The sequence below is a fragment of the Podospora bellae-mahoneyi genome (assembly GCF_035222275.1).
Source record: "Podospora bellae-mahoneyi strain CBS 112042 chromosome 1 map unlocalized CBS112042p_1.2, whole genome shotgun sequence".
NCBI lineage: Eukaryota > Fungi > Ascomycota > Sordariomycetes > Sordariales > Podosporaceae > Podospora > Podospora bellae-mahoneyi.
This window is the reverse complement of record NW_026946360.1, coordinates 776,336-791,643: the sequence shown is the minus strand read 5'-3', so window position 1 is coordinate 791,643 and position 15,308 is coordinate 776,336. Positions and strand designations below refer to the sequence as shown.

At 53.7% G+C, this 15,308-nt stretch overlaps 8 protein-coding genes across 8 annotated transcripts; 4 read left to right on the top strand and 4 right to left on the bottom strand.

The window, feature by feature from the left end:
• Nucleotides 1–69: 69 nt before the first annotated feature.
• Nucleotides 70–4,818, bottom strand: ASH2 (transcription factor, contains a PHD finger motif). The gene is made up of 2 exons (XM_062875627.1): nt 1,424–4,818; nt 70–1,371 (listed from the first exon to the last, which is right to left on the bottom strand). The coding sequence occupies exons 1-2, from the start codon at nt 1,858–1,860 to the stop codon at nt 81–83; spliced, it is 1,728 nt and encodes a 575-aa protein (XP_062736219.1). The 5' UTR covers nt 1,861–4,818; the 3' UTR covers nt 70–80.
• CEF1 (Pre-mRNA-splicing factor cef1) lies at nt 2,238–4,974 on the top strand. The gene is made up of 2 exons (XM_062875626.1): nt 2,238–4,384; nt 4,458–4,974. The coding sequence occupies exons 1-2, from the start codon at nt 2,366–2,368 to the stop codon at nt 4,791–4,793; spliced, it is 2,355 nt and encodes a 784-aa protein (XP_062736218.1). The 5' UTR covers nt 2,238–2,365; the 3' UTR covers nt 4,794–4,974.
• A 203-nt stretch (nt 4,975–5,177) lies between these two features.
• QC761_123650 (uncharacterized protein) lies at nt 5,178–7,677 on the top strand. Its single transcript, XM_062875625.1, has 3 exons — nt 5,178–5,816; nt 5,993–6,010; nt 6,080–7,677. The coding sequence occupies exons 1-3, from the start codon at nt 5,614–5,616 to the stop codon at nt 7,389–7,391; spliced, it is 1,533 nt and encodes a 510-aa protein (XP_062736217.1). The 5' UTR covers nt 5,178–5,613; the 3' UTR covers nt 7,392–7,677.
• Nucleotides 7,678–8,283: 606 nt separating this feature from the next.
• Nucleotides 8,284–10,271, top strand: QC761_0027280 (uncharacterized protein; the record flags this gene model as incomplete). The annotated part of the gene is made up of 3 exons (XM_062872193.1): nt 8,284–8,665; nt 8,743–9,571; nt 9,638–10,271. The coding sequence occupies 3 exons, from the start codon at nt 8,284–8,286 to the stop codon at nt 10,269–10,271; spliced, it is 1,845 nt and encodes a 614-aa protein (XP_062736215.1).
• QC761_0027290 (uncharacterized protein) lies at nt 9,191–9,829 on the bottom strand (the record flags this gene model as incomplete). Its single annotated transcript, XM_062872194.1, has 2 exons — nt 9,191–9,418; nt 9,668–9,829. 2 exons carry the CDS (start codon nt 9,827–9,829, stop codon nt 9,191–9,193), a joined length of 390 nt encoding a protein of 129 aa, XP_062736216.1.
• Nucleotides 10,272–10,464: 193 nt separating the features above from the next.
• On the bottom strand, nt 10,465–12,125 carry QC761_123630 (uncharacterized protein; the record flags this gene model as incomplete). The annotated part of the gene is made up of 4 exons (XM_062875624.1): nt 10,465–11,125; nt 11,182–11,425; nt 11,481–11,942; nt 12,002–12,125. 4 exons carry the CDS (start codon nt 12,123–12,125, stop codon nt 10,465–10,467), a joined length of 1,491 nt encoding a protein of 496 aa, XP_062736214.1.
• Nucleotides 12,126–12,750: 625 nt separating this feature from the next.
• QC761_0027260 (uncharacterized protein) lies at nt 12,751–13,675 on the bottom strand (the record flags this gene model as incomplete). The annotated part of the gene is made up of 2 exons (XM_062872192.1): nt 13,050–13,675; nt 12,751–12,950 (listed from the first exon to the last, which is right to left on the bottom strand). The coding sequence occupies exons 1-2, from the start codon at nt 13,360–13,362 to the stop codon at nt 12,751–12,753; spliced, it is 513 nt and encodes a 170-aa protein (XP_062736213.1). The 5' UTR covers nt 13,363–13,675.
• A 74-nt stretch (nt 13,676–13,749) lies between these two features.
• On the top strand, nt 13,750–14,970 carry QC761_123620 (uncharacterized protein; the record flags this gene model as incomplete). Its single annotated transcript, XM_062875623.1, has 1 exon — nt 13,750–14,970. One exon carries the CDS (start codon nt 13,750–13,752, stop codon nt 14,968–14,970), a length of 1,221 nt encoding a protein of 406 aa, XP_062736212.1.
• Nucleotides 14,971–15,308: the final 338 nt, after the last annotated feature.

Below are 15,308 nucleotides of genomic sequence, written 5' to 3'. Positions count from 1 at the left end.
AGGAGGAATGGTTTGATATTAGATAGTCATCGCACCTCTTGATGAGACTGGTACCTCGGTTCTCTCAAGCAAGCAAGCGATTAATCATCCTGAACCAACTCCTTGATCTCCTCCCTCCCACCGCCTGGTGGCATAGCAAGGCCTGTCCCTCCTTCAGCCAACTTTTCATCCTTACTCCCACCTCTCCCCAGACCCAAAGACCAGAAGCCAACCTCATCGACAATGTCATAGAGAATGTCCTCTACTATTTGCTCGTCATATCTATCCGCCAACGCACGTGGCTGATTTTCTCCCGCTTCTGGCTTCTGGCTAGCATCACCTTCGGCCACAATCACATCCTCCCCTTGCGGTTGTTGCTGTGAAAATTCAGGCGGAGGATACCAGAAATTGGGCCCAAAATTGCACTCAACGGCACCTCCTCTAAAGACACTCACGGCAGGATAATACCCCACCGACCCATCATCAAGCACATCTCTGCCGCCCAACACGCCGGCCCCACCGCTACCGCCAGCTTGTTGGTTGTTCACCATTCGTGACGCTGGGGGCAAGAAAGCTAACAGATCGGTGAAGGGAGTACCCATAAACTTCCCATTCTTGTAGACCTTGATGTATGAGTTGGGAAGGGTGCGCAACGCTGGAGAGGTGTGATTCGGGTTGGGAGGTTCAGAGGAATTGTTAGGTCCCGAACTTGGATTCATCAACTCTTCCAACTCTTTGGTGGTGTGGTAGTCGATCTTTTCAAAGTAGATGTGAGCTTTGAAGCGGATCGGAATACGGTCGCGGATGATGTTGGGATACTCGATGATGCCGTCGGGATGGCCTTCGTCTTCAGCGATGAGATCAACGGCCGGGTTGTAGTGCCCTTGAACGACTTTTCTGTGCAGCCGCTCGGAAGGTAATTGGATCTCGAGACCAATCACGTCTCCTTCTTTGATGTCCTCGCCTTCGGGGAAAAAGTCTTTGGGTCGAGACATGTGAATCTTCTGGCCAGATTTGTCCCGAATTCCATAGCTGTAAGCGTCAAACCCAACCGGCGCATCGAGGGAGGCTTCCCTACGCGCAAATCCGAGACGAATGTGCCCATGGGATTCTGGATCGCCTTCGTTTTTGTTTTTCAAAATTCCACGAGTGACCTTGCACTCCCAGTACCAACGCCCTTCCCTTACTGCGACATTGGCACGAGCCATCCGGAAGCCCTTATCAGAGGTCACATGTGTGCCTTGCTGGTCGAAATACATGTGCGAGGCGGCATCTTCGAAATTCAGGTGGGCGCCATACGGTTCTGGCTCAGTGTTGCGATAGTAGAACATGGACGGAAACGTGGGATCAGCAATACAGTGGGTGTAGTGGAAGTTCTTCTTGTTGTAGACACTGCAATGATGTTAGACAAGCACTTCACCAATAGGAGGTAGAGAGTACCTACTGATCTGACGTCTCGTAGAACTCAATTGATCTCCCCTCGGAATCTTGTACCTCGTGATGGCTGGTGAATACCGGCCCACGCGGAAGGTCAAAGTCGGTGATCTTTGGGGGCGCGAGCTTGTATCTCAAGGGCGCCATCTCGCCAGGTTGCTCTTTCGGCTTGGGTGCTGGTGAAGCCCTCGAGCTGTCACCTCCCGTGGCGCCCTTGGACTCTCTCTTTTTGAGAGACTCCTTTTTCGTCCGTTTCTCTCGTCCCATGGTTGTTCCTTCTTCTGCTGGTGGCTGAATCTGTACTTTTTGGGATTTCCCATCGGGATTGAGGGGCGAGGGAACGGCGGGACTGTGGGTGTCGTCTGGGAGCGCACGCTTTTGAGGTATAGAAGAGATCAAGGAAGGCGTGGTCTCCCTTGGAGGTTGCGGGGAGCTTGGGTCGGCCATTGTTGCGGATTTGCTCACGCACTGGTTTCTATTGTATCGACGAAAAGATGCTCTGAGTAGAGAACAGCTCTATCAATGGCGCAATACATTCGCTTTTTGACGTAGAAACTGTTAACGAAAGAGAAAGAAAAAAAGGCAACGCTCTATATTGTTCGGTCAAGTGGAATGAAAGATTTGACTGAGTATATACCCGAAAACTAGTCGCCGTTGAGATTGCGCTTCGGTGGTTGAGATTCTGTCAATTGGAAGTTGGAAGCAAGTCAGTTGCGACGCGCTGGGAGACGCGGGCTGACAAGGATCAAAAGAGTGCCAAGAGCCATCTTGAAAAGCTTGTGTGGGTCCTTACATCTGGATTTCCACCCAATCAAATGGTGCAACGCCCAGTCGTCAAACCAAGCCTCACGCGCAGCTTCGCCTTCCACTTTTCCGTGACTTGCCTGTTCCAACTTTTTCAACATTCCACAATCATCGCCAACCGGGCCCATCAAACCGACCAGTAAACAAGATGCCCGTGGTAAAAGGAGGTGTATGGACGAACATCGAAGATGAAATTCTCAAGGCGTCCGTCAGCAAGTACGGGCTGAACCAGTGGGCGCGTGTCTCGTCGCTCTTGGCCCGGAAAACACCAAAACAGTGCAAGGCAAGATGGAACGAGTGGCTCGACCCCAGCATCAAGAAGATCGAGTGGAGCAAGGAGGAGGATGAAAAGTTGTTACATTTGGCAAAGTTGATGCCCACGCAATGGCGCACCATCGCCCCGATTGTCGGCCGCACTGCCAACCAGTGTCTCGAACGCTACCAGAAGCTCCTCGACGAAGCCGAACAACGAGAAGCCTCGTCCCTCGGTCTGACCGGTCCCGATGGAGGAGAAGCCCAGGCACCATCCGCCGATGATGTTCGTCGTTTACGCCCTGGCGAGGTGGATCCCGATCCTGAAACGAAGCCTGCCCGACCCGACACCATCGATCTCGACGAGGACGAGAAGGAAATGCTGAGCGAGGCGCGCGCCCGTCTTGCCAATACACAGGGCAAGAAGGCCAAGCGCAAGGCCCGTGAACGACAGCAGGAGGAGTCCAGACGGCTGGCAGCGCTTCAGAAACGACGAGAGCTGAAAACGGCCGGCATCAACATCAAAGTGACAACAAGGAAGAAGGGGCAGATGGACTATAATGCCGATATTCCGTTCGAAAAGAAGGCTGTCCCTGGATTCTACGATACGACTGAGGAGATTGCGCGCAACGAGTGGCAGCGAGCCCATTTTGACCCCAAGAAGCAGCAAGTTGGCAACAAGCGGAAGGGGGAGGGCGATGAGGAGGGTGAAAGGAAGCGAAAAAAGAATGAGGGGCCCTCGCAGTCGATGCAGGCAGCGCTCAAGGCTGGTCAGATGCAGAAGATGCGCGAGGCAGAGCAGAGCAGCAAGAGGAGAGCGCTAGTGCTTCCAGCCCCTCAGGTTGGCGAGAGTGAGTTGGAGGAAATCGTCAAGATGGGCATGATCGGAGAAAGGGCAAGCATGATGGCTCGCGAGAGCGACAATGATGCCACCCGCGGCTTGGTTGGCAACTACACAACGCTCAACACCAACGCGCCGATCAGAACACCTCGAGCTCCCGCGCAAGAAGACCACATCGCGAACGAGATCCGGAACATTAGAGCCTTGACTGAGACGCAGTCATCTCTGTTGGGTGGTGAGAACACCCCTCTCCATGAGGGTGCAGGTTCAACCGGGTTCGAATCGGTAGCGCCACGGAGGCAGGTGATAGTCACGGAAAACCCGCTGGCAACCCCTTTCCGGTCGGTCGCGAATGGGGTCGGCGCTACTCCAGCCAGGGTTGGCCAAACTCCTCATCGCACGCCTCGCGATAGCTTCGCGCTGAACGCCAACGATGATGAAATGTCCATGGTTGGAGGAACCCCTAACGACGCCAGACTGCGCGATCTATCTCTCCGACACCAACTCAAGGAGAGACTTGCCGCCCTTCCCAAACCCAAGGAAACTGATTGGGAATTGGAACTGCCGGATGAGCAACAGGAGCCGGCTGTTGCGCAGGAGACGGAGGAGGATGCGGCAGAGCGAGATCGCAGAGAGCGGCAGATCCGCGAAGCCCGCGAGTACTTGGAGCGCAAGAGACGGACCCAGGTCATGCAAAGGGACTTGCCAAGGCCAGTATATGTAGACTGGAAAGCTACATTCGCAGAGCTGAGCAAGAGTGACGAGAGTGAGGTGGAGAAGCTGGTGGCGAAGGAAGCAGCCCTGTTGATGGCACATGATGCGACCAAATACCCACTTCCAGGGGCGCCACCAAACGTGAAGCCGGTGGATATCGCCCGTTTGGAAGATGATTCTCTAGAAGAGGCTCGCCTTCAGATTCTCATGGAGATGAGGGAAAAGCCGAAGCCGGAGGCTGTCCAGGCAGTGTACAACAGGAACAATACCAACGCCCTGTTGCTGGGTCTTGGGTGCTATGACGATGAGGATGACAGCGAGGAGGAGCAAAATATTGCCATCATGCGATCGGCACTGGACGTAAGTTCTTCTACACGTCTCCCACACACAGGGGCGGGAAACTCAAGAATGTGTATGGGCTAACATGATTCAGACTGCTATCGACGCCTTGATTGCTTCCGCAGAGAAGGGCAATAAACTGGAAAAGAAGTTGAATCTGCACTTGGGCGGGTACAAGAACCGGGCCGGGATGCTGCGCAAGAAGATTGGGGAGGCCCACGAGGCTTTGGAAAAGGCCAGGGCTGCGCTGAGTGGGTTCAAGGTCCTGCAAACATCAGAGGAGGCCGCGATTCAAAGACGTCTTGGAGCTCTCAGGGCCGAGGTTGCATTTGTCAGCACCAGGGAGAGAGAGGCACAGGAGCAGTACCGGAAGATGAGAGCTGAGCTAGAGGAGCTGACTCTGAATGGAGGGAGGATCAATGGGCATTAGAAGATGGACCACAGCAAGACAATAATGTATAGATAACAGGCATATCAGCATGTGTCATGGCCATGAGACAAGACGCGACTCAAAACGGAGTTTCCATAGTATCATCTGTTGGGTTAGGGTTGGGCAAAAATGAAATGCAGGGGCATGCAATGAGCAGATTAAGAGACGAGCTTAAACACTCCCGTGGCTATTTTGGGGTCCCGTTCATGCATCGAGAAATTCCCGAAGGTTTCCTGTTTTGATGATGGACGTCGTCGTGCCTCTCCCGTGGTTGCACGCTGAGGGCGACCCCCTGCTGGCAGAACAGGTGGGTGCGCTGAAGGACGCCATCAAGGTGTAACAAGACCGCTGATTGGCTGTGGTGATCGTGGCCCCAAAGGCAACCTCCACGACATGCTGCCTGCTGAGTCGATGATACGTGACATTGGGACGCTGATGTAGCCCAAAGAGGCAGCGTATTCAATATTGCTCGTCACAGGCCAATATTTTGGCAGACTCGAAGGTGTTTTTTTATATGTTTCTGTTTCCCTCTCTTAGCGGCAAATGCTTCAGGGGGGGAAGATTCCGTCGCTCTTGAATATCGAAGGTGCCCGTCCGTTGTCGCTCCTGCCGTTTACCAACAGCTATGGGAAGCACTCCGCCACTTAGCGACTTTCCCATGGTTATTTTGTTTTGAATTCTTTCCAAGCAACAATCTTTACGCATTCAGCACGTTTTGGTTCCTCTTGGGCCATCGACAGCCGTTACCCGAAGTGTTAGAAGCATCTCGTTCTCCTGCAGCATCTGTACTCCCCCTTGTTTCCTTTGTACAGTTGTCAACATGGGTTCGACGCTTGAAATCGACAAGTTTCTCGAGCCACTGGCTATCGATGTCCAGAAACTCTCTGGGCTCGCTCGCGAGATGGCCTCGACCTTTGGCAAGCTCTCAGCCGAGTCGTCGGACATGTTCCTGCCCACCCCAATCTCTGAATCGATCTTATCCCCCGAGGTGAGCGCCGGCCAGGACGGCAGTGATAGCGGTCGGTAAGTCTATCATCTCATCAATCTTGGTTGAGGTTGCCCAAAGGAGCAGGAGATGTATTGCTTCTAGGCGAATGTAACGGACGAGTCGGCTCCGGTCGGCAGCTGCATAAAGTGCGGGGGTTGATACACAGACGAAGCGAAGAACAAGATGCTGACACTTCATCTTCACCAAACAGTTACCTCGCCATTGACATGTAAGAAAACCCAAGCCACACTCTCCTGGTTCGGTTAGACTTCGGAGAGCTGGGATTAACGTTTCTTAGTGGCGGAACCAACCTCCGTGTTGGGTTCATCGAGCTTCAGCACGATTTGATTGTGGGTGACGCTGGCGTGCCCAGCACCTCCCGCAAGTTGAACCGCCTTCTCGAGCACTCCTGGCCCATCGGTGAAAGTCTCAAGAACGAGAACTCGGAGAGTTTGTTCTCATGGATTGGCGACCGCATTGCACATGTTGTCCGCAAGGGCTGCGATGCCTTCAGTCTTTCTCCTGACCAGGACCTTCCCCTGGGTGTCACGTTCAGTTTCCCCATGCACCAGACCTCACTGTCCGAAGCCAAACTGATGGCGATGGGAAAGGGTTTTGCCATCACGTCTAACCTGGATCTCGGTGGCCACCTGACCACTGGTTATGAGAAGCACAAGACTGCTGACATGCCGAACATCAAGATTGCTGCGATTGCGAACGATTCCGTGTCAACTCTTGTCTCTTTCATCTGCCAGTTTCCCGCCAAAGCCCATCAGAAAGCGGCCATGGGCGTCATTGTCGGCACGGGCTGCAACGCCACCATTCCCCTGAAGCTTTCTACCCTGCATGAGAGCAAGCGCCCGGCTTCCATCAACGTCTTGCCCGGTCAGGATGTGGCTACAGCCAAAATTGCTGTCAACACCGAGTGGAGCATCAACGGCTCTGCGCCTCCTCTCCGCAAGTTTGGTCTGATCAACAAGTGGGACGAGGAGCTTGACAGGGCCGGAGAGATTCCCGGCTTCCAGCCTCTTGAGTACATGACTGCCGGACGCTACCTGGGCGAGCTGGGCAGAATCATGTTTCTTGACTACTGCATCAATGTCCTCAAGCTGTCTGTCTCTACGCTGCCAAGAAAGCTTCGTCAGAGATTTGGCCTCACCACCACTTTTTTGAGCCACTATTACCACAACAGCCCCAAGGGTAGCATGGCCGACCAGCTGAGCAACGAGTTCCCGGCCGAGCATCCCGAGTTTGAGTGGACCAAGACGCTTGAGGCCGTCCTGCACAAGATTGCCGTGGCGATTCAGAAGAGAGCTGCCGGCATCATTGCTGCTTCGACAATTGGTTTGCTGATGTGTGCCGAGGAGATCCCGGAGCCTGGTGCTATTGGGAAGAAGGACATCACTGAGTTGGTGGTTGGATACACTGGTGGGTGCATTCAGCACTTCCAAGACTACTTGGCCGACACACAGGCCTATCTGGATAAGATTTTGGCGTTGGAGTTTGATGGGAAAGCCCCTATTCGTGTGGTCTTGCATCCCTGCCACGATGGCGGTATCACTGGCGCCGGTGTTTTGGTGCCTGCTGCTTTGGCCAGCATGTGTACCTGATGTCTTTTTAAGGCATGCTGTTCTGTCATCTGAGGCGTACCGAGGTTCTTTGGAGACCTAATTAGATTCTTTCTGCGCGTATCTAGACGTTTTTGAGGCCCATTTGTTTGCTAGATAGGCCTCTTTGAAGAGGTTACAGGCGTCCTGGGGATATAGGAGGGCCTTTTTCATGCAGACCAGGCCTAGTTGCATTTGAGGAAGGCGTGTTTGGTGTTGAGGGAGGCATCAAATCGATTTTCCTACGCATATTGTGACTTTTTCAAAGCCTTATTTTGATCATTGATCCCTTGGGTCGTCGTTGATATGTGTGAAACTGTCTGTGTCACATCTCCGTCTGTCTTTAACATCAAAGGCCTCCAATTATCTTCAAAGGCCGTACCGTTCACCTTGTTGACAGCACCCATCTGGGATATCCCCGCACATACATGTCATACATCCAAGAATGCAGTCTCGGAATATTGGTCATTCGTCCTATTTCACTGCGGAAGAGGGGTGGCTCTGCATGATGTAAGTTGAAAAGTTGCACCCTTAACGTGGTAGCTGAGAGGGCGCAAGGTGATTGGACAAAGGTGATGAGAGGCAAGTTTTGGTAGGTATGGTGTGGGACTGGTGTGTGGGGGGGATATGTATCGTCGGCGCCGCATCGCAACCGAACGACAGGAAGCAAGGGCGAAGGCGTCATGGTGTTAGTGCGGGTTTGGATGCATAACGCCATACAAATATCACACAAAGCCGCCACCGAGAATCGGAGATGGGTTGAGGGGAGGAAGGGTTTAACGGAGTTTATTGAGTTGTACGAATACCTAAAATATGTAGTGTGACTTGAGTGTGAATATTTGTGGTTTCTTTTGTGTCTGTCTGTCTATCTGTCGATGGTGTGAATGCAAACATCATGAGCTCTCAGGAAAGACCGCCGCACCGTGAGGTGTGCCTCTACCGAAAGAACCCCTGGGAAAGCGACAAAGACTCTGAATCGTCAGAATCTCTCTCCTCGTCTGACGACTCCAGCGACGATGAAACCACCAACCCATTCGACCTCTTCCTCCCCGGTTCTCGACCGCAACAACCCCCTTTTCGCATCCCCCGTCCTCACTATGCTTCCACTCCCAGCAGCAGCACCACCATCTCCTCGGCCTCCTCCTCGTTTCCCTTCCAGCCCAAAACAACCGAGTCCACCCCCCTCCTCCCGTCAAGCGCTCCAAGCAAATCCCCCTACCTCTCCGGCCTCTCCCGGCCCCGCTTCTGGCTGCTGTTCGGCCAGATAATTCTCTCCCGTAAGCTCAGCCCGTCGTCTTCCTACCCAACCCCCAACCAGCTTAAGCGTACCTGAAAAATCCTAACGACAACGCAGAACTGATAATCTGCTTCGATGGCACAATCATGGCCTCCTCCCACCCGGTGATAACCTCCCACTTTCGCTCTGCCAACTCTGCCTCCTGGCTCTCGACTTCCTTTCTGCTCACCCAGACCTCTTTTCAGCCGTTGGTCGGGGGTTTGTCGGATGCGATTGGCAGGAAAACACCCTACCTCATCCTCGCTGCCGTCTTCTCCTTGGGGACGCTATGGTGCGCCGTTGCTGAGTCCATGCTCCAGTTCATCCTGGCTCGAGCAGTCTGCGGCCTCGGAGCGGGGGGGATGATGACGCTGGGGAGCATCATCATGTCTGATGTCGTGCCTATCGAGATCCGGCCTAGATATCAGAGCTTGTTGAATGTTACTTTTGGTGTCGGGTCCATGATGGGGGCGGGTCTGGGGGGTCTGATGGCGGATTGTCTGGGGTGGAGGTGGGAGTTTGGGGTTCAGGTTCCTGTTCTGATCATCTGTGTGGGAGTGAGCGGGTTGGTGATCCCCGGTGATTTAGGACTGTACGGGAAACAGAAGGTGACGATACAGCAGGCGTTGAGAGAGTTTGACTTTTGGGGAGCCGCGACCCTGGCGGGGAGCGTGACGGGGTTGGTGTTGGGGGTTGGGCTGGGGGGAAACGTTCTTCCTTGGAGCCATCCGGTTGTGGTAGGGTCGTTGATGTGCTTTGCGGTGGTGTTCCCCGTGTTTTTGTGGGTGGAGGGATGGGTTAGAAACCCGATCATGCCGCTTCATCTGGTGTTCAAGGCGCCGCACATGAACCTGATGGTGTCGAGCCATATTTCGGCATTGTTGGCGGCGGCGATACTGTTTAACGTGTAAGCATCTTTTGTCTCTCTTGTCTTTGAATTCTCAGCTGACAAAAAAAAAAAAAAAAAAAAAAGACCGCTGTTTTTCCAAGGCGTCCTCCTCACCTCGGCTACAGAGTCCGGCCTCCGCCTGGTAACCTGCTCCGCGGTCCAGGCCCTCTGCGGAATGACAGCCGGCTTCTTGATCACCTGGTCCCGCCGGATGAAGTGGCCGCTCATCACAGGCGCAACGCTCGTCATAGCCGGACTGTTCTGCTTGTTCAGCATGGAAAGGGGCTGGCCGACATGGGTTTACATGCTCTGTCTCGTGCCGGCGTCGGCAGGCCAAGGTTTCCAGTTCCCGGGAAGCTTCATGGCTGTGCTCGCCGCGTCAAAGCAGCACGAGCAAGCTGTCGTGACCAGCACCCTGATGCTGTGGAGAAGCACAGGTAACATTCTCGGAGTCGCCTGCTCATCGCTTGTCGTGCAAAACTCGCTGTGGTATCACCTCCAGGAATTCGTCAGCGGACCGGAAAAGGAGGCTGTGATCAGCAAAGTCAGAAAGTCGGTCGAGGCTATCAGGGACTTGGAGGGGACATACCAGGATCAAGTCGTACAGAGCTACGCCGCCGCCCTGCGTCTAACTTTTCTATGTTGCTTCGCTCTGGCCGTTGCGAACCTGTGTTTAGTTGCACCAGTCAGACTGGGAAGATTGGGGAGCAAAAAGTAAAAACAACACCAAAAGACGTGGTTATTGCAGATAAAACGGAGCAGCTCGGAAGAAATTATCAGACATCCAACGAAATGTCATCCAGTCAATCGTATCATTGTCAGGCGCAACGAGGGTATCATTAAAAAACAAACGAAACCAAAACGCCATTCCCTTTGCTCCCGGTTCATCACCATCCTCCGATCCTTCTCCATCATATCCTCCGATCCTTGTCCATCATATCTTTCCACTGACTAGAGTGGCCAGAGCTTCGGTCGATTTCGGTCGTGACCTGAATGGACTCATGCTTCATAATCGGCCATTCATCCTCATCCGAGTCCTTATCCTTCATCGCACCCACAATGTGGTTGTGGGAAGAATTAAGGTTCTGCAGCCTTATGCTGTTCCCCCTCATCCTCCCAGCATTGCTATACGCCCTATCCCTCCCGGCGTTGCTAAATGACCTTTCCCTCCCAGCGTTGCTGTTCGCCCTATCCCTCCCGGCAGTGACGCCGACCTCGTAATGACAACGTCCTGATTCCAAATCACGACCCGCTTTGGTTGCCTGCTCCTGGCTGATGATGGCCAAGTCCCTCGCACCGATCACGACGCTGGGCTTCTTCCTGGCCTGCTTGCGTGCCTCTCGCTTCGCCTGCAACCACCGCGGCGCAAGTACGGACCAGGCATAATCTCGAAAGGTCCTCGTTGTTCCAAACACCAAATAAGCCAGTACCGGCGCCGTAACTCCAGGGATGTAAAGAACAAAGTCGGTAACGGCTCTCTCGGCACTCAGGTCCGGCTCTGCCGGGACATTTTCAACCGAGTTGGTCTGTGAAGCTCGGAGCTGGAACATGACAACGACGAGTTGAAAAAGGCTGCGTTGTCTGTCAGTTCTCTGTGCTCGCAGTCCATGATGTGATGGTATACATACCTCAAGGCGATGAAAGCAACGGTGAACCGCAACACCAACCACCTGTCGTAGATATTCTTCCTCTTCGGCAACGGAGGCTTTGGCTGCGAGCTACTGGTTGGATTCGTTCCATCCGAGGTGCCTCCACCAGTGTTCGTTGAGCGCCCATACCGAACGTCCCATGACAACACCATTACCCGCGAGTGAATGTATTTGCCAAGAATCGACAACAAAATCAAGCTGCCGGCCAGGAAGCAAGCGATCACTGGGGGCTTGTTAGCAAGTGCTCTTCAGTAGACTACGAAAGCTTATAAACGTACTGATTCCGCTGGATAAGATCAGGAACCCGACGGTACTGGCCTGAATCTTGCTGAACCGAAGCAAAACCATAAACACGGCCGGAATCACGGCCGCGGTACCCTTGGCAATCAGAGAGGCGTGGAACCGGTACATTTTGGCGATGCGTAGCTGGAAGATACTGTTGGCCAGCTCTACAGCCCAAAAGACAATGAGTAGTGATTCTACATTGTAGCAATAGTACTCTGTGCAACCATCAGTATGCGCTCCCGGTAGTCGACCACAAAGCAACCCACGAATGTAAAACAGCACTAAATCCAGACCGGTTGATGCACCCGTGATGTTGAGCTCAGGATTCCCCACATTGGCAACGACATTCTGCCATTGTGCCGTCTTGATATCGTTCCACCAGGCGATGGTGTGTATCTGCTGGATGATTGAGGTAAATGTGTGCAAGACCATGAAAGACCCCAGCATGATGACATCTGAGCTTGGTTAGTCTCTCTCTCGTTGGCTGATATCTCCACGACAGTGAAGCACTCACAGCTCGTGCGCTCATCATGAACCCACACGATCCACAGCAAGAACAAGCCGACGGCCAGGCAAAACCAGCTGTAGAGAAGAATAGCAACACACTGGCCCATGACCTCGGACGGCAGTTGAGCCATCTTGAAGGTGTTGTCGGCAGCGCCGGGTACGTCAAGGGGTTGGAGGTTGCACAGGAATGGAGAAAAAGAAGAAACAAACACCAGGACCAAGGTTGAGACTGCGGATCAAGACGCGTTATCATGCAGACAGGGCGACGCCAAGGAGGGGGATCTTGTGGATAAATCGAGAAAGCCATGGCCTCGGGCTAGCTTGGGTGACAGTGAGCGTGACACAGTGACCCCTGGAAAACGTGGAGAGGCCCAAACACCCAACTTCTCGCCCTCCTCTCCCCTCAACCACCCCCGTTTCCACAGTTCCGTCTCTGGGCATGATGGGCAGGTCCAGAAGCGAGCAGCTGAATATGGTTACAGGAAGCTGCGTGCCGATTACGATGTCGTGCCCTTACAGGTGCGCTTTGTGAGAGAACGAGATGGGCGATGTATCGCTACCAGGATCCGAGCGTCCGAGCGCAATCCAAAAGGACCTTCGTGATTTGCAAAAGACGCTATCGAGAAGCAAGCCCTTCAGGAACTGAATGGCGAAAGAGGACTAGTGGCTTGATGTGGAGAGTAGCGCTTTGATCGTTTATTGTAGCTCCTCCGCAGCTTTATCACAAGCATTTGGTCTGCTCCGGCGCGACCCTGTTCACGTTCGGAGATCAGAAGCAGCAAGCAACCCCGGCCTTGCAGGAAGGACATAAGGGTGAAGAAGACGCATATGGGAAGGAGGGTCGGCTGCAGTCTGCAGATCCGTCTTGTCGTTGCGACTCTGTTCTTCAACGGGTGGTTGGCGTGTGAGGTTTGAGTGGATTCCGACGGAGTTGGAGCCGAGCCCGAAAGTCCAGACTCGAGAACGACGGTAGTGGAGATATAATAACTCTTGAGGGAATTGTCAGTTGATACCGTGATAAAGAGGTGGAAACAGAACGTCAAGTGAATCCAGACCCTGTATCCATAACAGCTCCATGGCCCGAGATCCAAACAGGCTGAGGGTGAGGGGATCTGGTGAGCCAAGCTCTGGAAAAGAGAGATGCCGCCCCTGCCAACGTGAGACGATGTCACGAACCCCCTGCCGCTTACCGGTTTCCGAAAAGAGGGGCGTTCTCCGAAACGCTAGAGGTGAAGCCGTTCCCAATCTGAGGAGCACACATCGGACGACTGTGGCCGCGGCAGTTGAGCCACACAGGCACGACAGTCTACTAGTGCAGGTGACGAGTATGGTAAGAGAACAAGAGGAGAATATCTGTCTCTTTGCCATGTGTGCCGTAATCCCGTCGAGGCTACCCTAGACGGTCCATCGTAGAAGGGGGGGGAGGAGAAAAAGCAGCGTATCGGAGATTTGAACCCACGTGGAAACGGGGGGAGCACCTCGGGTACAGGCGGGTGTCGAAACAGCTGCTTCAAACAGCTGTCGAACAAGAGATACCAAGAACTTCAAGCTTCGGGATTAGAAGATTAGAGCAAGATTGGAAGCCTGTGATTTTCCAAAAGAGGGAGGTCTAGATTGTGATAATGGGAGATAGTGCCCATGGGCGTGGGTGAAAATGGGGGTTGGTTGTTGGTGAGGTGAGCTCGGTTCGAAATATTGCGCTGATGGCGCTGATGGCGCTGATGGAAAAGGCATATATGACCCGTGCCCGACAAAATGGACCGTGCACCTTCCTCGCAAGGCCATCAATTCGGTCCACTGCAACCACTTTTGCAGGGTGTGGCTGACATCCCGCAACGCCAAAAATCGCGGGAAAGAACGCGCTCTGGTTGCAGTCGTTTGGAAACCTGCAGCTCGCCACTCCATCAGCACTGCAGTCTCTCTCTCTCTCTCTCACAAGCCGACAGACGACAACCTCGTCTTTCCACCAACCGAATCCACGCCCACTCTACTTACAGTGCTTCATCAATGGAGATCGACTGGGAGCCACCTCTTCCAGCCGGGTACAATGACCTCCACCGTTCTTTTCTTCAAAACTTCATGGCACAAGGCACCCTCACGCTGAAACAAGGCAAGAAACTGCTGGCCGACCTCAAGTCAAAGACCACCTTTGAGCCCGTTGACCCGGAAACCATCACTCTAGACCAGTTTACAGATGCCATCCGAACTGCGAGAGAGGCCGTGGAGCCATTGGACTATGACATCCGCTATATGCGCGATCAAGTCCGAGACGAGCGTGTCTGGGTTTTTTACAACACCCAGAGCGACCCAGCCAGCCAGATGGCCACTGTCCATTCGGCCGAAGAGGTAGCATACATCAAGAGGCTGCTCGACGCCATGTTTGAGACGTACAACACGCCCCGCATGGAGGTCATGGCTGTGGATGAGGCACAGGCACTGAAGGTATCACGCCCCTCTCGGCAGAGTATGGGGAATGGACATGTCAACGGCGCCAATGGTGAGGATGCGGAAGGCAGTCAGTCAGCCACTCGGGGACTCAAACACTCCGAAGTGCTCGCGCTACTATCGAACCTGGTAGCCGAGGGGTGGTTGGAGAAGAGCAGGGACGGGTTTTACAGCCTAAGCACGAGAGCCCTGGTTGAGCTGTGGTCCTGGCTTGTTGCCACCTACAACGACGAAGAAGAAGAGTGGCAGCATATCAAGTTCTGCGAGGCGTGCAAGGAGATCGTGACGCACGGACAGCGGTGTAACAATGTGGACTGCACAATTCGCCTGCACGATGTTTGCGAGGGCAACTTTTGGAGGACCAGGCCGGACCGGAAGTGTCCGAAGTGTCAGACGGAATGGGATGGATCTCAGTTTGTGGGGGAAAGGGCCATCACATCCAGGTCGGCATTCCAAAGATCAAGAGCCGGAAGACGCGGGAGACGTAGTGAGGTTGCCGAAGATGCAGGCGAGGAAGAGGCTGAAGACTGATTTTTTTTTTTTTGGATTTACATAGAATTCTTGATGATACCCAATTGCATGACATCACCCTGTGGCTGTGCACATCTCGATTGAGATCTCCCGCTGGTGTGGTTCCGAAGCGGCCTCCTGCCGACACTAACGAACCCCCTACCTATAGTGAAACCGGAAGCTTGGAAAGGCCTGGTAATAAACCCAGACGTCAACTGCAGCAGCTCGAGTTCATCTGATCTCGAATCTGTATGTGAAGCGTTTCAACACGGAGCCGCGTACATCCACCATCTTTTCCCTCCCGGCCTTTCCTCAGCCGAGTACGAGCAAACGCAACAGCACGGGCACCAAAGCTTCCC